General features: G+C 41.2%; 1 protein-coding gene across 1 annotated transcript in view; it reads left to right on the forward strand.

Moving 5' to 3' along the window:
• The window catches only part of SLC7A11 (solute carrier family 7 member 11), a 66,412-nt gene that overhangs the window by 6,110 nt on the left and 35,364 nt on the right, over positions 1 to 24,938 (forward strand). Inside the window, exons 3-6 of the mRNA XM_035325980.1 lie at positions 2,335 to 2,450; positions 10,092 to 10,217; positions 12,919 to 13,018; positions 15,857 to 15,901. Of these exons, the coding sequence (XP_035181871.1) occupies positions 2,335 to 2,450; positions 10,092 to 10,217; positions 12,919 to 13,018; positions 15,857 to 15,901 (387 nt within the window). The remainder of the gene's footprint in view (positions 1 to 2,334; positions 2,451 to 10,091; positions 10,218 to 12,918; positions 13,019 to 15,856; positions 15,902 to 24,938) is intronic.

The following is a 24,938-nucleotide window of genomic DNA, read 5'->3' on the forward strand; positions in this document are numbered from 1 at the left end:
TATCACACCCACAGGCTTCTGGAGCAGCCACAACCAAAATAAATGTTTCCTCTCCTCATATATCTTTACAGCCACTCTTTCACAGTGTAGGACACACTTAAACTCTGCCCGTGTACTGACTAGACTGCGCTAGCATCCCCCGGTGCTAGAAGTGCCTTACGCGACGCTGTTCCTCATCCAGTACTTGTGGGAACTCCCACAAGTACTTTTCTCCCGTGGAGTCAGGCTGCGGGTGTACTACATACCTTAAAAACAAAACAAAAAAAAGTTTTCAAACAAGTGAGGATGACTGTGTGAACACGTTGTCTGTAGTGCTTGTGTGTGGTGGTTGCTAAACACAGGTTAGGTAAGAGCACACTGCCAAAGAGGTGACTTACTCACCTCTGGTATGTGCTGCCGGCGGTAGGCCTGCCCTTCTCAAAGTGGCTTTTTTTTTTTTTTTTTTCCCCTCTCTGTTATTTATTTATTTTCTTTGCCCTTAAATGAAAGCTGCTAATTTGCTTTCTGTACATTCATGAATGTACAGATCTTAGGAGCCTGCCAATCTTTCTTTCTGACTGCAGAAAAAAAGGAATATGCTCCACCCCTTCAACGTCTGCCTCAGCTGGCCAGGCACACCACCAGCAACATCTCCCCTCAAATGTGGGAACACTGGAGGCCTAGATGTTTATTAAAGGTATAACTTAGGAGCTCTGTTTTTAAAAATGAGTGTTGTGGAGCTAGCAGTGACTGCCACTTTATTAAGGTTTTCTCAAAATTCGGGGGAAAAATCCAAGTTCTGGGGGAAGGAGCAGAGGCTGAGGAAAAAGACCTGGGAAAGCTCCAAAGATCCGATCCTTTATCTGATCCAGGCCAGTTCAAACTACTTTTGGCAGCCTGAAGTATTCAAATGCTGGAAGCCTGGTGATCTGCTTATGTAAATCAGAAATATTCCACCGAGGTAAAGACAGTAAATGGATGGGTAAAACTCATGCAGGGGACGTTCAGCCTGCAGCACAGGCAGCAGCTGTGAAGCCAGTTGTTGGCCAGTGAGAGGGGTGGTTCTTGTGCATGGGGTGTGCACAAGCAGCAGTCCTCACTTGTCTCTGCAGAAACTCTCTTAGGAAGATGCTTTTGGTCTGTGCTCCCCTGCAGCTAGGTCCAACACAATGTGTGACCTTTCGGTTGAGTCATGGTGCTAAGAAAGTGCTTTTTGTTTCAAAGGCAAAGCTCTCTTGTGGAAAATTCCTCTAGCATTCGATGAAGAATAATAACTTCTCTGCAGAGATTTTACACTGCTCTATAGCAACTATATTTTTGTTAAAATTCATCTGGGAGATGTATATTCTGCACTTAAGGCATTGTTTTATTAAATGCTCCGGATTCCTCATAACAAATTTGAGTGGACTCTTGTTTAACTCAAAAACAATTTGAGGCAGAATCAAATACCTTTTTTCTCCTTGCTATGTGTAAGTGTGACAAGGCACAGTTACCTCTAGCTGTCCTGAGGAGGGGGAAAGTGTCCTCCCCACGCACATGGGAACAGACCGCTTAGACTGTAATGTGCAGACAGTGTCTGACCTGAGGCACAGGGCAAAGTACTGGTAATATGTGCCAGTGCTAAGGCTCCTGGCAAACGTTTAGCTTGTCTCAAAGAGAAAGGCGGTGTGAATATTATTTCAAATTCGTGGATGCAACAACTGCATGCCTGCTTTTCCTAGCATTCCCCTGTTTCATGGAAGGGACTTTCTGTACTTCTGAGGATTTTTGTTCTCACAGTGCTGGAAAGTTGTTACTCAATAAAAGTAGCAAACATTATAAAAATTGTTTGCACTTTGGGATATAGCATTTATTTATTTATTTTGCATTGTCCCAGATTTATTAATAGGCTTGTGTAACTTTTGGATGCTTATTTCAGTAAAGCAGAATCCTCAGCTTCATTGAGATTAATTTGCTTGTCTTTGAGGGGTAAGATGTACCTTGCCACTAAAAATTCAGTCTTTCACTCAGGGTTTTGCCCATGCAAGTTGACTGTGGCCACGTTCACTTCAAGCATGGCAAGGAAAGTTTGTATTGATACATTTCCTTTCTTCACAGCATGAAAGTTGTAAGAATGAACTTGGGAAGAAGTGATGCTGGCAAGATCAGCATCACCGAGTGAAGCCAAATTGTTTATGGTTGTCTGTTATGCTCAGAAATCATGGTACCTGGTGGCAGAGCTGCTAACAGGCACCCAAGTCAGGTACACTGTGCAGTTCTGTGATAATAAAGTTACAGTATGATCCCAAATGGATATTGTTTACATACTACTGCAGATTAATTTTGTGATTTTTTTGTTCTTACTTTTTACCCTAGCCCTGCTGCCACAGCAGTGATATCGTTGGCATTTGGACGGTATATTTTGGAACCTTTCTTTATGCAGTGTGAAATCCCAGAACTTGCGATCAAACTTATTACAGCTGTTGGCATCAGTAAGTATCCAACTTTAGTTTTCAGGAAGAGTAAAGATTATGTAAATTAAAAAAAAAAAAAAGTAGTCTCACACTGAACAGGTAGTCAGTCATTCAGTGTGAATCACTACAGAATGATTGTGCATCCAGTGCCAAGGGCATCGGCATGACTTTTTGCCTAGTTTTGTGTATTTGTGAACATATGTAGTAGTAAAAAGAATAGCAGGCTTTATTAATGGCAGAGAAAATCTATTGCCAAGCCTGATTCTGTTGCCACTGAAATTAATGGCAAAACTCTCAGTATTTTTGTGGAAGCAATTTTAGTCCCTAAGAGGTGGTGAGACAGTGCCAGAGATACGGAAGAATGATTACTTGATTTCAAGTGCTATGATTTACCTCTGTTTTAGGAGGCAAGTACTTGCCAAGTATGATGCCATGAAGAAATGTAGTTCCCTTGACTGGAGCACAGGCAACATGAGATCATTTTTCCTAGGCCCTCCCTGTCCTGCATAGTGATAAAACTTAGTAAGGCATCACAGTCTGGGAGGCAGGAACCCAAAAGACTTTGGGAGCAGGGTGTGCACTTTGGTGAAATGTGTGTTGATTGCCAGCAGCTTGCTCTCCTCTTGCTAAGTAATAAATGCGAAGGGGTCATTTGAAGCTACAGAGAACCAAAAACTGCTGATGGGAGGAAGGAGGCTACCCCTAGACCAGGAACTTTTCAGTCTGCCTGGACTGGTGCGTGAATGAGGCTCTGCTCCATGCAGTACTGGAGGCTTGTTTCCATCTTTGTGCAATTACCAGGGACGATGCTCCTCACACATGCGCACACACACACACACACACACACACACACACACACACACGCTCCCTCAGCTGCGCTGGGAGGAGATAGTGGAGCAGACCTGAGTAATTAGTAACAGATTGCTCCTTTCAGTTTGGCCAGTGCACATAGCAGAAACAAAAGGACTGGAAAAAGGAATTAAGACTTGCAAAATGATCAAAGGCACACAGGAGACCACTTTAATTTTGCACAATAATAGGTTGGGATTACTTTTTCTTTCTTTGGGGTAGAGAGTTCAATTGACATTGAAATTTGCAGTCTACAGGTTACTGAGGCTTTGTGGAGGAGCAATCTTGGTAAGAGAGCTCTTCTGGCAGGAGTGTTAAAAAAAGCAACGTGTGACCGCATTTCTTTCTGACTTAATTATGCACAAACTATAGGTTTCATAGGAATAATTGAATTAAGGGATTGAATTTTGAGGTCAATGACTTTTTATGGCTACATCTGTCTAAAATATTTCAGTAAGAGATAAGGGTGAAACAGATGTTCAGCAACTTCAAGGTCACTGTGACAGAAGGAATGTTAAGTGAGGACTCCATTAAATGTGTGTTGTTAAGTGCGTGTTTCAAGCACAATAAGTGAACACTTTAAAATAGATTTTTATTACTTTTAATTTAATTGAAAATCTGTGTGATAAGCCAGGGCTACACAAAGTAATTAAAAAAAGAAGTAGCGTTGCAGGGGGGGTGCGGAGATATGCAGAATAATTACACCCTAAAGGGAGATCGGAGCTTACAGCAGACTGTTCCTATGGTGACCAAGGGTCTGTGCAGAGCAGGTAGGATGAGCTGTCGCTTCACGGAAGCAAGAGTTTCTCGGAGAAAGTTTGTAATTGTGAATGGGATGGTGCTGAGAGAAACAGGGACGTGTCAGGCTGGGGCTTTATTGTAATTCTTTGCAGCGTGCTCCGCAGTGGAGTTTCCTTTTTGGTGGGTTTTGGTCATATGCTACACTTAAGCTCAGATTTCTGAGGATGTACGGCTGTTATTCTTGTGTTGTAACAATTAGCTGTTGGGGTGGTAATTGTTATGAATGTTTTGTACTGTGCATGTAGGCAGAGCGATAGGCAAGATTAAGATGTTGTTGAGCCTCACAGACACATCGGAGCCCTGAAGATCTTATAATCCAATTTAATGGTGCCAAAGGTAGTGTTTGCTTCCACTGAAAATTGTATTACGCTAATCAGAACGTGAACTGATGTGCTTTTTTGTCGTCTTATCCACTCTTGGTCTCTTCTACCACCCACATCTGATGACAGAGTGCTCGCTACATATCTATCTTTATTACATGGGGAGAAAGGTAGTAAGAAGCACCGTTAAACTCTGTCCTTGAGTGAAACTTTATTTTGTAGTTTTACCTTGTCATTTCTGATCTTACTAGAAAAGTCAGGAAGAGATTTTGAAAAATCTCTAGGTGATCCCCCGCTCCCAAACACAGTCAGCGTACCTAAACAATTTCTGACAGGTGTTTGTCTAAAACGGTCTTCAGAGCTCCAGAGGAGTTGCTACATCCTCCCCAGTTCTGTAGCCCATTTTTGTCTATCCTTGTCACAAGAAAGTTTTTTCTCAATCATTTTTCACCTAAATATCCTTTCCTACAATTTCAACCTAGTATTTCTTCTCTTATGAACAATGGATATGGAAGGCAGTTCTTCCTTTCCTCAGCAAGACAGATTTGTGAAGGAAGATGAGGGGGGAGCAGGTGAAGTAGTGCACACCAGCATTGTACATGACCAAGAATGATGTTTATGCTTGTGCAGGAGAGAGGATTCCTTTTGAAGTGGTGTGTAAAGCTTGCCCAAGGTAGATGCAGCCAGGATTATGGTGAAGAGCAGCAGATGCTATTGCTGCTTTCTAGTTGCAAACAAGCACTACTCATGGGGTGGCTGCAGTCCATTCTGCTCCCCACCATCCCTCCTCAGCCTCTGTAATGAAAAAGGAGTGATGGTGCTGCAGAGGAGACCATATGTAGGTCATATGAGAACTGAAATGGCACTACTGGAGATGGTGACCTTTAAAAATATCTCCATATTGGTTTACTATTTTTAGGAGCAAAGCATTGGCTGGGCACAAAATTTCCCTTGAAATCACATCTGTCCTGAGATGTAGACACACATTTTCTGTTCCAGGGTATGGTGCTTTCTTCATGGTAACTTTTATTTTTTGAAACAAAGAGTCCTAACATTTTAGTGGCTCAGTAGAGAAAAGGATGCTCATGTGGAGCTTCTTTTCTCATTCAAACTTAGAGATCACTTTAATTCACTCACTGTTTTTCAAATGAATCTCTGCAGAGGGAAAAACCTAGGCAAATATGGGATATGCATATCTCAGTCTACCTGACAGTCTGCCATAAAATGTTTTTGAACTCACTCTATTTAACTCAAACTGAGAGAAGAACAGACATCTCAAATGTATTTAATTATGTCAATTCTTATGAAAGTAAGTGGCCAGGTAGAGACGAGAGAACCCGTACGTGCCCCGGCATAGGGAGGAAGTATAGAAAAAAATGCATACAGGAGAGGAGGCCTTCTAAATACCCAACTTTGCTTGAACTGGAGATTTGCTTCCTTGCACACAACAGCCCCAGGACATCTTTGTTCTGATGCTGAAGACTGTCTTCTCTTTAGGAGAAATATTTAGAAATTTATTTTTCTTTTTAAATGAAAGCTGATAGACTTCATATTTATCGCTTCTACCAATGAAGAGGACCTTTGCAAAACATGGAGATAGGCAGTGCAAAAAAATCCATATTCATATATTGCTTTAATTGCATCTGTTAACTCTTCTCCTAATCTTACGCTTAAGTATATTCATAACAGTGAGGGATAAATTATAGTGTGTTAATGTATTGAACTGTACTATTGATCTATAACCTGAATGGGCATGCAGCCTTAACTGAGCCAGTTCTAATCTTTTCACTTGGTCTCCGTATCAGACAGCAAATAAACAGGATTCAAACACGCAGAAGAAAAAAAAAACACACACACACACAAAAACCAACTTTTAAACTGTGAGACTACCAACTCGCACATTTATAAAGTTTTTGAATTTACTCATTTTGGGCATTTTATGCCAATATAATGGATAATTTTCTCAATTTTGTTGTTTTTGGAGGTCTGCTTAAACCAACCAACCAAAAAAAAACAAACAAGAAAAGCCAAACCAAATACCCAAATTGTGACTGTTAGACAGAGGCCATATCGTGCTTGAAAACCAAGGCCGACTATACAGATCTATCAGGGTTTGCTGGCAAACACTCTGGAAAGTTTTGCTGGCATAAATTTGATGTGTATGTGAGCCTGTAGCTGCTTTTTTCTCCTGTCATGGCAGCTGTTATGGACACTGCTCTCACCCGCTGACAGTTTTCAGGCAAGCAGTGTAAATGAAGACATCTTTTGGCTGTAGGAATAGCAAAAGCTGCTCTGATGGGTGCTTTTGTGCCTCCTGTGACTTCCTTTTAATTGATGCATTAAAATCCACAAATTGAGGATACTTTTGGCTTTGTGTAAATGCCTTGAACCTAAAAGCCTGACAAGCTGGGGGAAGGCAGCTCCCGTGGTTTCCCGCTGAGGCAATGGCACATACATTCCTGAAAAGTAGGCCAGGATGTAATGCTTGCTGCTGCTGCTCCCGTTAGATTTTGTTATCCATTTATAGCTGCGTGAAGGGAAAGGATCGTGAAAAGCAACACGATCAGTGTTACCATTGTGTCTGATTGTTCACAAACCTTATTTTGTTTACCCTCCACACTCCCCTAGATTAGGATTCATCTCACTTTTAGTTAGGTATTTAGTTTGTCTAGTTGCCCACGCTCCCTGTAAAGTTAGTGGTGAAAAAGGGGAAGAGACCCATCCTGAAGGCAACTCATCTTCTCTTATCTAGCCATCCAAAAGAGATGTTATTAGTCATCCTCTGGGGGACAATGTCTTTTCACTGAGGACGCAGGCAAATTAGATGTCTGACTTTTAGCTGGCCAGTTTAGAGCTGAGTCCTACTTTTACTGTTCTTTTTTCTGGGGAGTTGCTGCTTCCTTCGGATTTTTGCTATGATCCTGTATCAGAGCCTCTGCAATCTTGAAGTATCTCCATAAGATCTTATTCATAGAAGAGTGCTGTTGGATGACCAGCAAAGGCCGGGGATAATTTCCATCTTCATTTGTGCAGCCACCCAGCTGTGCAAGGGACTTGCTCTTACAGAAGACTTAAAGCTAATGGCACCATGCACTGGTCTGGCTGCAGGTGTAGCTTTCCTTCAGCTTCCTGATCAAATGAAGGTCCTTGCTGTGTCCCTTTTGCTTTCTCTGTTCAATTAGAAAGCCTCAGCTGAACCATTTTGCTGGCTTGAACTCACAGTCAGGGTTGGAGAAAGTTTAGCAGCCTGCTCACATGCAGGTTGTCTTCATGAAAACATTGCCCTGGATTTTTTTCTTTCAAGCCAATGTGGCTCTTCCACAAATTTGTGGCTTGTGATTTGTGTTTGGCTGACCAGCAAGGAAGGTCATGAGTGGATCAAAATTAGCGTTTGCACTAGTTTGCCATCAGATGACATTCTCACTTGTGTATCAGGAAGGTAAAACTGACGCATTAGTAAACCTTGAGGAAGAGGAGGATGCTCACATTGCCTATTCTGACCTGGGTCAGGGTAGCAAACTGCTGCAGTGAGCTTGAACACTGGATAAACTGGATGTCAAACTGCAGATCTTTTCCTACCCATAACACTCTTTGTCATTTTCTCATAGCCTAGTCCCTGCCCAGGCTTGTCTTGTGAAATAGAAAAGTACAATATACTGAACTTTCCAAGAAACTTGAAGTAATGCAGTTCTTGTTTATGGCACTGGATTTTCTTAATAGCTTAAACACTCTTGGCAAAATAACTGTTTTAAATATATTTTGCTTAGATGACAGCTGTTCGGCTTATATACCTTTTTTCCAGATGATCAAGCCCCAGGAAAGATGGGGTTATCTCAGTCAGCAGTGACTTAAAGGGAACTTTGAACATCTAAACAAGTGAAGTTATGTCAGGGTAATATTGTGACAATAGAGTAATGAAACAGGCCCCTGGAATTTTTTATGTTTCCTGCCCAGTGTATGTATACGAGGAAGTAATAAAGCAAAAAAAAAAAAAAAAGTATTTAGATCTGATGTGATACTTCACAGAAGTTCAGATTTTTTTGTGAATCAGAAAAGAACATTTCAGTTCAAAATGGTGAAGTACTGTGACCTTTAAGATCTCTCTCTCTCTTTTTTTTTTTTTTTTTTTTTTTTTTTTTTTTGTGAAACCTTGAAATTAACTGATGTTGTGAGTTTCTACTGAATTTGGTCAACAATATTGGTTGACTTTGGTAAAAAGTTCATTTGAGTGGGGAGCCTCCTCTTTACCAAATACTAATTCCAGACAATAATTACATTTATTTTTTTTCTGGATTTTTTAAAAATATAAAGTATCTATAATTACATTGGAATGCAGATTGCTTGTTATTTTCTCACTTTTCCATTAAAAAACAACAACAACAAACAAAAACAAAAACAAAACAACAACAACAACAACAAAAAAAAAAAAAAAAAAAAACCGCTTCTGGTTAAAGCTGAGAATATATTTTTTTATAATACAGTTTTTGGCCTTGTCACTTCAGAGCTGATAAAAAAGGGCCTGGGATAAAGCAGCTGTTTTTGTAGCCAGAAAGGTTGTGCCGTGCCAGGCTTGCAATGCTAGCTAATGCAAGCTAGCTCCTAGGCTCTGGTGGGACTTCATGGATCCCATGATGCGGCGTGCGGCTGCTGATGCAGATGAAGCAGTGCTCTTGGGAGAGCTGGAGGGAAGGAAGGGCTCTGGTGAGGAGCTCATTCATTAGTTCCGTGCCACGGAAGGAGAAAGCAGATCAATGAGCAGGCTCATTGTACCACGTTCACCTTTCCCTGCAGCAGTGGGGGAAAGGGAATTTTTATCTAGTGAAATGACTCACATTTTCCATTCACTTGGTAAATATTTTTTTCCTTTTTTTTTTTTTTTTTTTTTTTGGCAAACTACTTTATTGATTCTGTTTTACCAGGGTAATAGTTTACATAAGCTGGAATGACTGGCACTCATAGAAGGCCTCCTGTTCTCCTGTCAGTCGGTTCCTAGCAAAGGGCAGGAGATGCCCTCCCTGACCCAGGACCGGGCATGGAAGCACTTCTCACCCAGGCTGGTTGTGTTGGTGAAGCACAGACCTGGGCTTTGTTTTCTTTGCCAATTCCCAGCATGGGCAGGAATATTTCTTGCACTCTGGCCCTCTTGGGTCTCCAGTGGCATGGCTGTAAAGGAGGGGAAATAGTGGAAAAGAGGAGCAGGTTTCCATAAGGCAGTGAGTGACAAATTCATGCCAGGTCTAAATGAGGGTGAGAAAGAGTAATGTCATTAGTAATTGTTACTATTTTCTGAAATGCAAATCTCTAATCAAACTGGCATCGATCCAGAAGTATGGAGTGACAAGGGTTGTGCAATTAATTTTTTTCATCCAAGGCAGGCTTCCGTCAGCCCATTGTTTACCAACAGCTAACGAACCTGGGTAAATGAAGCTTTCATTTGGTGCAGAAGGAGCCAGGTGGAGAATGAGGAGATGGATGGGTCAGAAAGAGGGGCTCAGCTCAAGCATTTCCATGGGAGCCTGGAAGGGAAACATGAGAGATGGGAGGGCAGCAGAGGGAGAAGGTTATCAGGGTGTATTTCCTTCAGTGTACCTGAATCTATTGTCTGTGCAGTTTCTCAGTGGGCAAACAGTTTTGTGGTGATTCCAGTGGCATGAATATTTCTTTCTGACTTTTCTTTTTCCCTTTGCAGCACTAGTGATGGTCCTGAATAGCACAAGTGTCAGCTGGAGTGCCCGCATTCAGATTTTCCTTACCTTTTGCAAGCTTGTCGCAATTCTGATAATTATAGTCCCTGGAGTTATCCAGCTAATTAAAGGTATGAAATGAAAAGTAAATGCTTTTAAAGTGCTTTTATCTCTACGCTCCCCAGTCTCCCCACACCTGCCTCCACCAAATAGTGCTTATAGCAGCAAAATCTCTTAATTAGTCTCTGCTTGTTCAACTGAAGCTCTGCACTGTCATGTAATTGATTAGAAGTGGAACTACACTGGGATGAACTGGTATTTCCTTCTGCATGCCAATGAGACTATTCAGATCAGACTTGGCTTTCAAACGAGCGATAGGATTGCTCTTCTCTGTAAATTGCATTTTGCATGAACCTTGTGAAAGGGTCAGGATGAGCTTTAATGATGGACGGGCATGTCCCTCACCAAAGCACTGGCCTCATCCAAGCAGAACATGACTCTTTTAATTGCACTGGTGCCTGGTCCTGTCCAGTACTGGGTGTGGTGGTGGTAGGGTCTCAGATATGGGGAATGTGTGAATGAAACAGTATCATGGAGGCTGTTCTAATTGTGAATGCTAATCTCCAATCAATCGTTAGGGCTGATTGAATAGGTATTCGTTATCAGAGAGAGATGCATGAGTTAGAAGTGCTGTACTGGAAGACAACCCGTAGTTAGCTAGCCGTTGTTTTCACAGGCTTCCTGCCCACAGCTCTACTAGATCCTCACGTTTCACATGTGCTTTACTTCTTCCAAGCGAGAAATTAAGTGTGCAGCTAAAGGCAATGACCTGGGACTAATCTAGAGTAAGAAAGGCAAGCAGTATTGTTTGGAAAGCCAGATTTACTCTACAGGCTTTGTCGATGTTACTGTCTAAGCAAGGAGTGTGAACATAGGCCTTTGGTCTCTCCCAGCCTGGAGATGGCTGTGCAGGCCTTTTGCTGGCTGCCATTTGGGTAAAGCCGTGCTGGCAGAGCAGCTTTACTGGCACACGCTCAGCCACCTGCAGAGGGAGGCTCTTCCATTGGAGCCCTGGCAGCAGAGAGAGTGAGATGGGGACAAGCCCCAACTCTCTCCTTACAATAATGCTAGGCAATAATGACAGGAAGCACGAGGAGCTATTCAGTGCAGAGGGTCAGAAAGGGGAACACTTTTTAATCAATTGGTGGCGGATTTTATGTCGCAAAAACTGTTGCTGCTGGCTGTGTCCCTGGGGACGCTCTCCTATTGTGCTTCACAAAGCCTCCGTCTGAGTCAACAGCGCAGCACTGGGCTGAGTGCTCAAAGCAGTGAGCTCACAGTTCCTCAGGGACAGGCAACTCTCTGTGGCTAGCAATAGGCTCTGAAATAAAACTTTCCCTATGCAGCACTCTGCTGATTCACTATTTCTGTTTTCATGCTTTTCACTTTCTTTCTGTCTGTAGCCATGCCTCTTCCCACACTTCATTTCATGTGCAAGCTTTCTCCTTGTTCCCCTCTGTCGCTTTTCCTCTAGGCCTTTGAAGCAGGCCAGACCAAGGTTTGGATGGGCTTTGCCCCTCTTATGTAGATCAGAGTGTCCCTGATTCCCCACTGGCACCTTCCTCTGGCCACAGCTCTTCCAGTATCCCAAAAGCCCCCACTTGAGTGGGAATTCTGACTGAGAGCTTAGTAAAAACTGAGTAAAGAGCAGAAGGTTTGACCTGTTGCTAATTTAATTCTCAGTGGATTCTCCTTCCTACTGCTTTTCTCAGAGGGTCATTGCTTCTTGGGAAATTTGGAATTTTGTGGGGAGGTCTTAAGAACTGTAGAGCACCTTGGAAACGATGAAATACCACAGCTCAAGGGCTATGATAAAGGCACACAATTAAAGCTTGTAATGTGGACTTAAAGTTTCCAGGAAATTCCTCCTCAGTAATTTCTGTTGCAATATTTGGGGAACTATATTATTAATCAGCCTTAGTTTCTTCATGTAAGCTCTTCATTGCGTTGTTCAGCTGTGGCTATGCATACGCTAGGAAAGATGAATGCCTTGTGTTCCTTAGCAGGAGTGTGTTTACACCAGCAGAGAGAAAACTGGTTTTGTCAGTGCCTTTCTCTGTTTCAAAGGACATTCAAAAGGATCTTTACTGAATATTAGGACTTGGGGTGCTTATAGGGTTTTGGGGCACATTGTGCACTCACTTTGGTATTGATCTTTGGCACTCAACTATCCTACATCTTTCCTGCTGTCTGTCTAGCATTTTTTTCAAAATGTTTAATCTCAAGCATCTGCATGTATAGAAGCATAAATCTTACTTGGTATAATATAAGCTACAGTGCTGCCTATAATGTGGTAGAGGGTTACTAAGGGCTAAGAACTTCTGGGACAGAAAGGTTTAAGATACGGAGTTTGTTTACTTTAAAAATGTTGCTTGTAAGTGAAATACTTGCAATGTTCCTTCTGATGAAAATGTTAACAAACAAGGGAAAATTTTGTAGCAAAAACTACAGACCTCATTCTGCTCTTTCGTGTTGACGTAAGTCACTGCTGGAGACAACAGTTCAGTGAGTGTCATCAAGCTCAGAATGCTTTAAAGAAACCTAATAGGTCAAATTCTGCTTTGGCATAGCTAGGGATGCCACAAAAAACTTCACAATTACTGGCAGAATTTGGCTGCAGGGGTTGGGTCAGAAATTAAGGTCAAGAGCAGAACTTGAAGTCGGTGGACTGCTGGGTGATTAAATGTTCCGTGGTGTGATATATTTATTTGTTTTAAAGTAGGAGGTGACCAAGGAGCTTGTTTTTCAATACTGTTTTTGTTGATGTTGCAGGAGAGACACGGCACTTTAAAAATGCCTTTGCAGGGAATGATGCCAGTGTTATGGGATTACCACTTGCTTTCTATTCAGGAATGTACGCCTATTCAGGCTGGTAAGTTGTTGAAACCTAAAAGTAGTTGTCTTGAAAGCAAACACTGATATGATTTAACAGACACATTTATTTATATGACAAATTGAGTTGCACATTCTACATCTCTTGCCAAACTGCATCATGTAGTAAGGGTAGATCTTGCCGCTGTCCCATATGCTCAGTAGCTATTCTGTGAGCATCTCTAAGAAGAAAAGATTATTCTTCTGCCATATAAAACATGTAAATGCTCACTGAATACATAAATAAATAAACAAATAATCAGACATATTTCTTAAGACTAGAAATAAAGGCAACAAGAAAAAATATTCTTAAATTCTTAATAGGTATTTTAATAAAAATCTAAAAGTGTTAATAAAGCTTTAGGTTTTGTTGAGACAGAATTTACACGAGAAAGATCTCTGAACTAGTTGAAAATAGTGAGTCTCCATCCCACTTGTGTGGACCTCAGCCTTTGCTTTGTAAAAGCAACATTTAGAGAATGTGAAGTAAACTATAACTTCAGTGTAGACCACAAAACAAGGTAAAAACTAGGTTCTTATGCCTTTTGCTCTGTCAGAATTGGACCTCACTTAACAAGAAGTGCACCTGGCTGCCATAGAAGTTAAGAGCTATTCACCATGAGCAATGGCATGAGAATCTGCCTTCAAGTATCCAGATCAGAACTTTCTTTTAAGTTCTTTCCCTCTCCCCCACCAAAGTACACAGCGGCCAGTCTGAAAGACGCTGATGCTCTTCAAATCTGCCTTACGATTTATTCATGCTTAGTGTGGGCTCTGTGTTGCACAGTGCCGATGTGCTTTGCTGCGGTGGCATGAAAAAAAAAGCCTACAATGCACAGAGTGGGCTTATTTTTGAGATAGCTTTGTCTGCAGGTCTTCCCTTTCTTTTCCATAGCCTCACAGGCTGTGAAGTTCCTTCCTTTGCACAAAAGACGGGGGCCAAGCGATAAGGGTTTTATTTATTTAATTTGGAGGGACAATGGGATGAGTATTTGAGTTCTCTGCTGGCCTATAACTCCCCAGTCACAGGAGCGCTATAAACATGCACACTGAGGCACTGAACAGCACTTTTATATTAAATGGTGGGGGAAAACCCAAGAGAGTCTGAAGCCTTTACTTATGCTAGATATGTAAGAAAAGAGCCTTTTGAAACCTCAAAGAAATTGAACTCATTACAGGGACAGTCTCTACCTTTTTCCCTCTCTCTCATACAGCCATCTCTGTCTCCCACATCCATACACATGATGATTTCCCACTTTTAAAATATTACCCTAGCTGTACATTTTTCTATGATAGCAGTTTTAAAAGCTCTCCAATATTATTCACTGCCAAAGCAGTTTGTTTACTGTAAAACGCTGCATCAAAAAGATTGTTATTCTGCTGTTGTTTCTTTCCCTTTTCCTTCCCTTCTCCGCCTAACATTCCCAACCCTCTGAAATAAAAATCATCTCTGCTTTTCCTTTACACCTTCTGACTTTTATTTCAAGGTCCTTATTTGCCACTTATAAAATAAATTAGCAGGAAAAGATCTAGTTGGGCTAGTGGTTCTCCTAAGCTGCCGATTTGTCTTTGTCACCAGCTCCAATTGATTGCCTCAGAGCACAGAAGAGCAGACCATTAAGTGGAGTGTCAATAGCCTCGCACTATCACTTTCATGGGGCTAAATCAATTCAATAAGCTGAACCTGCAGGAGTGTTGCAAGTGCTGGTGGTGTGTCCCGGGACGGAGGCAGAATTTTATGCGTAGCCTGTTACACTATTAGCTTTTAATGATACAGCTTTAAATTAGAAAACAAAGGTGGTATTGCTTATGTGTGGGATCATCCTGCCAAGGGCAAATGTGAACTCCTGGGTATATAAAATGCTGGGTGAAAAGGGACAAGGAGAGAAAGAAGCGCAAGGGAACGTGTCTTTGCATTAATAAAAACACTGATGCAAGATCACCAAATTACTTCTGTCTAGTAGCAGAGCTAAGACTAGAAAGAAGTTGCTAGACGTCTTACTAGGCAGAAGCCATCTCTCCCTGAACTATCCTGACCCCTTATTTTGTGCTGTGCATTCTAGCGAGTCTAGAAACAAGTGCTGAGGTGGTTGCATACGATGGCAAATCTAGTTTTGTGGACTTTCATGCTGGGTCACAAAATCACACTGTTTAGAACCGTGAACCAGAGTTAACTCATTCTTCTAACCTAGATCTCTTCCAAGACTCGGGGTGCAGAAACGCTCCCAGACTTTTATCAGATCAGCTATTGTATGTTTACTTGCTGCAACACGACATTGCATAGGATATTGTTTGTCTTCCTGCATCTGGCCAGCACACGCACTGTCTGGATGGCAGATCTGCTTAATTAGACAGGATGTGGCCCTGGGCCCATCCGAGCCAGGCACACCTGTGTGATCCCGCAAGGCACAGACCTGGTGTTGGCACGTGCAGAACCGTGGGTTTGGTCACCCTGAGGCGTTATGGTCGCTACGCATGCAGGGCTGTGCCCTGTGCATGCTCATGATGAAAAATGTGAGTGTCTGTGTTTAGGATTAGTGTAAGCATAGGTGTCGCATGTAGGGGGGAAAATGTAATTTCATTCTGCAGTGGCATTACATAGCTCAGGTCTTTTTCCCCTCTTTGCTGTCTTTTCCAGGAATTCAAAAGCAGGCTTCCCTTCCTGAGTGTGAGGATGAGAGGGGTTAAATCTCACCCCTGTCTTAATCCAACAAGCCTGCAGAGTCTGTGGGAACTGACAGCACTGCTTAACTAAAAGAATCTTCTTGATTCTATGGGAAATAAATACAGAGTCAAAATCTACCAAGTCCTCATAATACATTTTATAACTTTTTTCTAGGTTTTACCTCAATTTTGTTACTGAAGAAGTGGAAAACCCTGAAAAGTATGTACCATTTTTTAATTATTTTTTTTTTTTGACTTTTGAAAATGGTTGTAAGATTTAAAATGCTCTAAAAGTAGCAATCTTCAGAAATTCTGCATGCTGGTCAAGTTGCTTACTTTCCAGCAGATCTGAAATCTATTTGAATTGCAGCTGCTTGAAGATTTGCTATTTTTGGCCTGTTGTGACCTTGTTATGTATGCTGCTTTTATGTGCACAGAAAGCAGAAAACTAAGTAGCTCTCCAGGGCTCTGATTCTCCCCCTCAGGATACAAGTAACTATCAGTGGCTCCTTTCAGTGGAAGTTACTGGTATCCTGTCAGGGAAATTTTGCCCAAGAAACTTATCTGCTGCAATATTTGGCAGTTTTGCTATGTTTAAATATTAATCAAATGCTTAGTTCTACTTGTTTTAGATGTCTCAGAGTTGCGGGAGCCTGAATACACATAGCACAGCATCCCATCCAATTAAGCCTAACATGGAATATTGGTGGGAGTCTGTTTCAAACCAGAGACAAGCACTCTCACAGCATCTGTCTGTACGATATGAAAAGAAAAGCTCTCCTCTTACCGACGATTTGATTTGGCAGATCTATTTTCATAGATATATTTTGGTGGAAGAGGCCTATAATAAAACAATATTAGCCTTTTCTTAAAATTAAAGAAATCATGTCATGTCAAATCAAATGTTGTTATTTGAAGAAATTCACTGTTTACCTAAATATTCCTGGATAGATATCATTTACTTATGTTTCTTAAATGAGACTCATGGCTGGGTACCACATAACTCTGTTTAAAAAGACCTCCAGCACTGTACACTCATATAAAGCTGAGATGTATAAAGAAAAAAACCCGCAGCACAACCATCAGTTGGAAGTGTGCTGCAGGGCTTTAGGTGTTTTCTTCTGAGTCTGAACCAAGCCTGGTGCTATTCAGTATTTTTCTGAGAGACCTAAAAATAATTATAGAAAGAAAAAAAAAGATGATAAACATGAAGATGGCAGAAAGGCTGACAGCTTTCTATTGTCTGAGTGTCTTTGAGGAGTTTTGGGTGTTAACAGGCTCTTCAATGTGATAAGGATGTGTATGTCAAGGAATTTATGACTGGAAGCTGAAACCAGACAAATGCAGGTAGAGAATACAGCATTAATATTTAACAAGGCAGTTGACTAATCATTAGAACAAATACCTTTGTAAACATTGGATTCTTCATTGTTAGTCCTTTTTAGAAGCTGTGCTTTAGCAAACCCAAGTCATTTAGCTTGGTGAAGAGTAGCTGGCCGATGCTAGAGGATCAAATAGCAAATCTGGGTTTAGCTACCAAGAACCTGTGTGCTTTGAAAAGTCAGGGGAGGCAGACATTCAAAACAAAACAAAACAAAAAACAGAAAACCACTTTTTTTTTTTTTTTTTTTTTTTTCTTTTGCAAAATCACTGTATAGCAGAGTGGCTTAAAAATTAATATGAAACTAAATTAAATGAGCTAAGTGATTCTGGTCCAAATCTGCTTCAGGAAATTCTGTGAAGATGGCCTGGGAGTCAGTCTTAGTGATGTGATCAAAAGCATTTGCTAGAAGCAAAATAATTTATAAATTCTCATGTGGTTACCATCAATACTGTATGATGTTTTTAAACATACAGATTCCTACCACCCTTTGGGACTTTTCATCCAGTTATGTGTCTCTCCAGTCCTCTTAACTTTATGATGATTAACTGAAATTATTGGTAATTTTCATTACAGCTAGTTTGGTTTATGTTGGCTTTTTCTTGCTTGTGGTTTGAGTTAGATGAGTGCATGTTTTTGAACGTGTTGCCCTCTGCTGCTTAGGACAGAAAGACATCATGTTGTGGCCTGTCCTCTCCCCCTTCCTTTTTTTTTTTTTTTTTTTTAAGCTAAGCACCCATTGAAATGTGTTGTATCACAGCTAAGGAAAATGAGGGTTGGATCTGGGGGTTTTCTTTGTGGGGTGCGAGGGATGAAGATTCTCTTGTGTGCCCCCACCTTGGGAGGGCCTCACTGTGCTCCTGGACAGTGGGAACGGGGTGAGCTGGGGACAAGCCCCAGGGCTGGGCTAGCCCATCTGGTCTGTGTATTCCAGAATGGCTTTGTTAAAACCAGCTCCCTTTTACTTGTGCAGTGCTGTTGCCAAGCTGTTAAAGCTTCCCTTCATCGTTCTCCATGTTGAGGCTGCATGGGACGATAAAGATGCACGGTGTTTACAGCAGGATGCCTGAGATCTCAACCTCCCTGCACCAGTACAAACAAACAGTGCAAGAGATGGGGATTTTATGCGCTCTTTATTGAGTGGCAGGTGATAACAGGGCAGGTGGCTTGTTACCTGCTGTGCTGCCGGAGACCTCTGCACCCCTGGAAATGGGGATTCTGGACTTTGTGAACTCAAAACAGTGAGAATATTTTTCATCCAGTTGTCCCACCTGTGAGTGGCAAAACAAAACAGGAAACAGTTGAGTTGGGAGAGCCACTGACCGTGCTGCTGAGCAGCATTCAGGGTCATAGGCATTCATTACAATGCAACTGCTTTTATATATATATAATATTGAGCTAAGATGTTGTCTTTCATTCTTGTAGTATGCCTTATGTTAAAGAACACACACAGTGCTGTGGAGATGCTAGTAGCTGTTTTAAAAAGGAAGAGGAAGCACAGCCTTGAACCTCGTAGGGTTTGTACCAGCTCCAGGTGTGCAATTTGTATTATTTGTCCATGGTTAGGGATGCAAATTACTTACAGCGGCAGAGGCGAATGTGGTGGTGCCTCCCGCGCTGTGCATGCCAAGGTAAATGTTTGTCAGAGAATCAGTCACAGTTGCCTCTTTCCAGGTGTGTGGCAGCTTTTTAAGTAACTGCCAGCTGGTGCTTGGGTGAGCAGTCGGCAGCATCCCTGCCTTAGCCAGCCTTCTGTAAACCTGCAGAGAAATGTGCTGAAAGGGTTATGGAGGGAGCTGCACCCTTACATCAGTGGGGACGCAGAAATTTTCCTGTTTACCCTGAAAGTCCTGGGCTCCCTCTCCACTGTTGTAGTATTGTGAAGGAAAAGAGAGGGACCAGAGCCCCTGATAATATCCTAAAATGCCCCAGAAGATGCAAACATCTGCTAGGTAATCTCGTAGATGGTGCAGTTTTCCAGACAGGGATTTTTTTGTTTGCTGAGGTGTGTGCAACACTGGGAAAGTTTGCTGGAGCGTGGCAAGTGCCTCTGCAAAGGCAGGGGGGTAGGAGGAAGGCAGGGAAAGTAGATGCTCTTGACCTTAGCCAGCCGCAAGCTGCCCTTGTGCTCCTGCAGGAGCTGCTTCGTATGGGCAGAAAGGGCTCCTGAGGGCCGTGGGAGGCTGTGTAGGTGCAGCAGTCTGCCTAGGCGCAATAGATTGCAGAATTAGGTCTATAAATAGGATAAATACTCCGGGCCTCAGGCACTGAGATACCTAGGCGATATGAAATCCTAGACAGAAAGCTGACAGAGATGGTGGAAATGAGCCAAGAGGAGAGGAAGCACCCTTTAAATTATAGAAGGGAAAATGGAAAAGGGAAAGAAAAAGTGTGAAAGTGAATCCCACTGTTCTCCTGCCAGATTTTTGGAAGTAGCACCGATTTTCACTTTGGAAATGGCACGGTTCCTGCTTTTGTGTATTAAAAAGGCCATTAATATAACCCCAGCTATCCTAAGATGTAAAAGCAGCTGTTTCTGTCTCCTGTTAAAACCTGTCTTTTGATGTCTAATTTTTAAGCCCGGACTCATTTCCTTTATTCCTCTTTGTTAAAGAGCTTTCCCCGTGCAGTACTAGTGGGACCTGAGGCAGCACGAAGGTGGTGGTTGTTTCACAAGGAGCTGTGGCTTCACTGTTCAGCTTCTTTAATGTGCAATACTTTTAAAAGAAGCCTGGAATAATTTTATTATCAAGAATATATGGAACAATGTTGAAATGTAATAACAGATTTCTTTTTTACTTTTTAACATCATGCTTTGCATGTGTGTGCTGGCTCAATAGTGACTGCTGTTTGAAGTGAAATCTCTGAATAATCCTTGAAATGGAGCTTCACTGCAATAACCCCATGCAGCCACGTCATGTGTGGCTTTGATCTTTCTGATTTTCTTACATTATTAGGATCGGTCCTGCTCAGACTGGGGTCATATTGTATTTATCCAAATAATGAGTGAGCAAAGGAACAGCCAGCTCCCTGAAAGCCAATTTGTCATCTGAAAATTGACAGGAGCCATGTTGCCTGGAGCAGTAAAATTAGAGGACTGGAAATCAAGCATGATGGACGTTCAGACTTATTTCTTACACATAGTCTTTGAGCTCATCTGTATTCTCAAGCATCTGTGCTGTACTTCCAAGAAACAGACCCAGCTTTCTCAGTCAAGACCCTAAAAGCAGCTGGTGCCCAGCCGACACTTCCCTCCTCCCTTCTCAGGAAGAGCAGGCTCTGGGATCGGTGCTCTAGTTTGTCAGGAATTTTGACAGGCTCCAGATGAGGAAGTAGAAGTGGAGTGTTTTTACATTACAGTGGTGTCTTCAGAGCCTCGTCAAAGTCAGGGCCAGCTTGTGTCAGGTGCTGGCCAAAGAGAATCCTGCTTTAAAAAATTCATGATCTGCGTCCTCGGTGTGAGCAGATGATGAGCCTGAAGGCTTCATGTTATAAAGATTAGGCTCTTGGTGGAAGAGAGAAAATATTATTTCAGTTTAAGAGAAAGGAAACTGAGACTTGAACTCCTTAATGACTTGAGGGAGGTCTGTGATCAAGTGGGCAACTAGAGGTATTGATTCACAGTCCTGCTTGAACCCCAGATCATATTTTTACTTTGGCAATGTAATTTTTTGTTAGTGCTGTTGAACGTAAGAAATACTTTTGCTTTAGTGGTCTTCAATTTCAGTTGTATAGAATGATCAATAGGAGATTTTTAAAAGACGTGGAGTCTGAAAATATTTTACAGCAACAAGTTAGATTACTTAGCAGTGGTGGTTAAGTAAAGCTACTATCTGGAATAATGTTATCTTTTTTATTATTATTTATTTTTTACCTTTTTTTTTTTTTTCTTCCCCTATTGGGCCATTACATTTCCAAAAATTCTGTTTCTGTTTGTAAAATAACTTTGGTCCAGCCCAGGCAATCTATCATTGTTTAAAAAGTTACACAGTGCAAAGAACATATTATTGAGATGTATAGTGTTTATAAGCCTGGTCTCAGATTGATAAATCATGTCTTGTGCTGTTGAAAAGCCAAGAAATGAATTGCTTTGCTGTGACCTTGGGGTCTGAGATTAGTCAGTTTGTCTATTAGATTTTTCCAGTGTTCTTCTCACTTCATTTATTCCTTCTTTTCTAAGGAACAAGAAGCAGTAGATGTATAGAAAGTCACCAAAGCTTGATGTCATTAGACGTTTTGTAAAGTCAAGGGTTTCAAAATGTTCGGTATAATCTGTTTTTATATTGGATTTAAATAATGTGAGTGTCATGTCTAATTAATCTAATGTGTACTGCCCATTTGTATTAATTAAAGTCTAAAGTCACACTATGCATCTAACAGGACTGAGTGAGAGCAGCATGGTACTAGAAGGTTTTTCAGGGTACCTAAGCATCACAGAGATGCAGATGGATGGGAGGAGAATGGTGGCTGAGACACTAAAGGTCCTCCAGCTCCCTTGCTGTTTGTAGCTCTTTGATTTTTAGCACCTCACATCAGGATGCACCCCCTTCCAAAATCAATCAGAAACTTGTTGCTCTCTAACAATCTAGACCGCTACTAGTTATTTTCTGTTTGTGTGATGAACCCAGTAATCACAAGGAAAATTATTTTAAATGTTGATTGAGAGGATGCAAGCCATTTCTGCCTCTCTGCTTCTTTATCCATTTTTGTTATTTTATAATTTAATGACGTGCTGCTCTCTGAAGAGGAATATTGATATTCATAATCCTAGGAACCAGAAAATGAATAAAGTCAGAAACTTATCTCCCTCCAGCTATCCTGTCCATCATTTGAAACCCACCTCAGCACTGCTTTTTATTTGGGAAAGAAAGATGGTGTAGTTAAAAGCATTGAACTGGGACTCAGGAGATCTGTCTCAGGCACAAACTTGCTGAGAAAATGGAGACTAGGTTACCTTGTCTTTTCCTCTTCTGTTTCTCTCCTTTCTCTTCTCCCTTCTTTTCTCTATCCACTTTATGGAGTGGGAGGCACTGTGTGTTGGCTGCACTCTTGGAATATGCATGTTGTTGAGTCAGGCTATAGGGAACTTGAAAAGTGTCTTTGTATTTAAAAATGTAGGTGTCTACTGCCCAAATTGAAGGCTTTAGCAAGTGGATTAAACCCTGGGTGTGGCTTCTCTAGGTCCCAGTCCTGTAAAGGCTCACGTGGTATCAGCGGAACAAGAAAGTGTGTGTATATACACAAACCTGAAAGTAATTAGTACCTGGGGGTTTTCCCCATGGGACCACAATCTTTATTTAATTTTATTTTTTCAAAATAAACTTTGGACAAGCTTTTCCACAAAGTAGCTGGGTATAAGTACAGATCCTTCCTTTTTAGTCTGAAGCTGGATTCAAGTATCCTGCCTAGATATAAGGCTTCTGTGCGTGGAGATTGAAATCTTTCTTGCATTATTCTGCTCCACTTACTCACAAAAGATACATTTGACTCCAAGTTGTTTTGTTCATGGCAGGCCACAGTGCCAAATATTCAGTGCAGAAATTATAGGATTACGTTGTGATATTTTATCTGGAGATAATCAAGAGACAAGTGCTAATCTTATAACTATTTTGCAAAGTTCATTTGCTCATGTGAATTCATCAGATTACCTTAAAGTGAAAGGTCAGTTAAGTGAGAATTTGCATTTTTTTCTTCAATATATTATTTGTGCATTGGGATATTTTTCTGTTTGAATACTTAGTCTCCACTGTAGCATGAGGATACTCTATTAAACCCCCTTCCCTTCTACCCCCCAGCTATTTCTATGTGACATTTTATAGAAATCTTACTCTTGATAATTTCTCCATTATCTAACAGCATAACAAGCTACCTGAATTCCATCAGTTAGGTGCTTAGCACCTCAGAAAACAAGGTGTCCAAACATTGGTGAATCTAACATCACTTTTCAGAGTTTAATTGTGTCCTGTGTCAGGGATAAAATGATAGATTCACAATCACATTTTCAGACCTATAAAACCCTTTAGTAGGGAACTGAATTTGCTGAGTATAGAAAACAAATTAATTTACTAGACCAAATATCCTACTTAGACAAAAGCAAGCATAGGTTTAGCTATTTGTAAAGTATATAAAAAAGAATTTAATTAAGTCTGTAATTCAGTAGTATTTGTGTGGTTTTGGGAGGCAGAAAGAGATCATTACCAGCTCAGGGGAGCTGGTTCACCAGCATGAAGTTGTTCTTGATAAAATGAACTTGCTTTTACTTTTGCTCTCTTTCACTAAGCTTATTAACTGCTTACTGCTTGCATGCCTCACATCATCAACTCATTCATTATAGTTTCCTATAAATGACTGATAATTCATTTCTGAAACTAAGTATTTCAGTCTTGGATGCATGTTTTTGGATGGGTTCAGATTTCTGAAATCTCAGTATGGGAATTCATTTTTTTGCACTTCCCTACTCAAATTATTTTTTTTTTTGCATTAAAGGATTTTCTTTCTTTTGCTGCAAACTGGAAATTCTCTTACAGTGGGATCCAAATGTTCTGAGTTGCTTTGCTCCTATTTGTCTTTTTTTTTTTTTTTTTTTTTTTTTTCCCAATAAATACATAGTTTTGGAGACTTTAATTGACCTATATACAGATATATATATATATTCATTCTTCTTCTTTTTATTTTTTTTTTTCTTTTTCTTTTTCCTTCCTATTTCTTAAATATCTATACTACATACATTGATCACCTGGAGCAACCATTCTCAGAGTTTGTAATCTTGAAAGCATCAGAATTACCTTTAGTGATTTCAGGCTGCTGCTTCTGGAAATCCTGGAAACTTTGACAAACCTGCTGCCCTCCAGCAAAACACCTGAGATCCCCTCATTTTTATGGCTTTGGCAGTATACCCCTTCCTTTAGCCTTGGTCTATGGAAGAATGTTGTTTTGTTTTTGGCAGTCAGGAAGAAATGTTTGCACTTCGGCTCTGCCCCACAGCAGTGGGGTCCAGATGTACAGCGTCTCTGACTCAGCTTGGCACCTGCACAAGCCTGCGGGCACCTTGCCTCCAGCTCCTGCCGGGTTTCCCGACCTGTAATGCTTGAAGGCCCCAGGTACAACATCAGGCTGAGAAATGCTTGACAAGATATTATGTGGGAGGCAATGCAGTCATTAGCTGTGACATGATATGCTTCATAAATGCAACTTGCCAATAGGAAAGAACAATTATTACTTAATCTGTTGCTGATTTCAGCTAATTTTTGCTGATGGTTTGGGTCAGCTTGGATTCAAAACTGATTGAAAATGTGTGGGGGATTGAAAATTCTCCTTGATTAGCTGTGGAGTCAGCTTAGACATAGTGGTATTACAGTGAGGAAGATTTTTTTTTTTTTGTGCTTCCTAAATCCTAGTGGGAATGCCAGTAAATCAATAAGGAATAATGCACTTTTATAAAAACAGCTAGACTTCCTTCAGGACATATTGCTTTTGTTGCTGTGCGGTCCTGCATGGCAGTGAGTGGAAATTTTAGAGAGGCAGGTAAAAAGATCTTGAAGGAAAAGTCCATGCTGGAGCAGCAGATGCTGTGGTAGGTTCAGCTGAGTTCTGGCTTCAGCTTCTCCTCTCTCCCTTCCATCCCAGCCCTGGGAGACCTGCTGAAAATACCCTAACCTTCACAATCTGTTGGTTCTGCCAAGGGTGGATGCAATTAAGCAGTCTGCAATGAGACATGCACATGTTTCAAGGGCTTCAGCATGCTTGTCAGCCATGCTTGGGGGTTGTCTGTGATGGGATTTGGTGAGTCACTGAATCCCCAAAATATTTCCAACCACCTGGAGTGAAGAAGGGAAGCTGTGATTGTAACTGTGTTAGTAATTTGAGTTAAAACAGG

Source organism: Oxyura jamaicensis, chromosome 4 (assembly GCF_011077185.1).
Source record: "Oxyura jamaicensis isolate SHBP4307 breed ruddy duck chromosome 4, BPBGC_Ojam_1.0, whole genome shotgun sequence".
NCBI lineage: Eukaryota > Metazoa > Chordata > Aves > Anseriformes > Anatidae > Oxyura > Oxyura jamaicensis.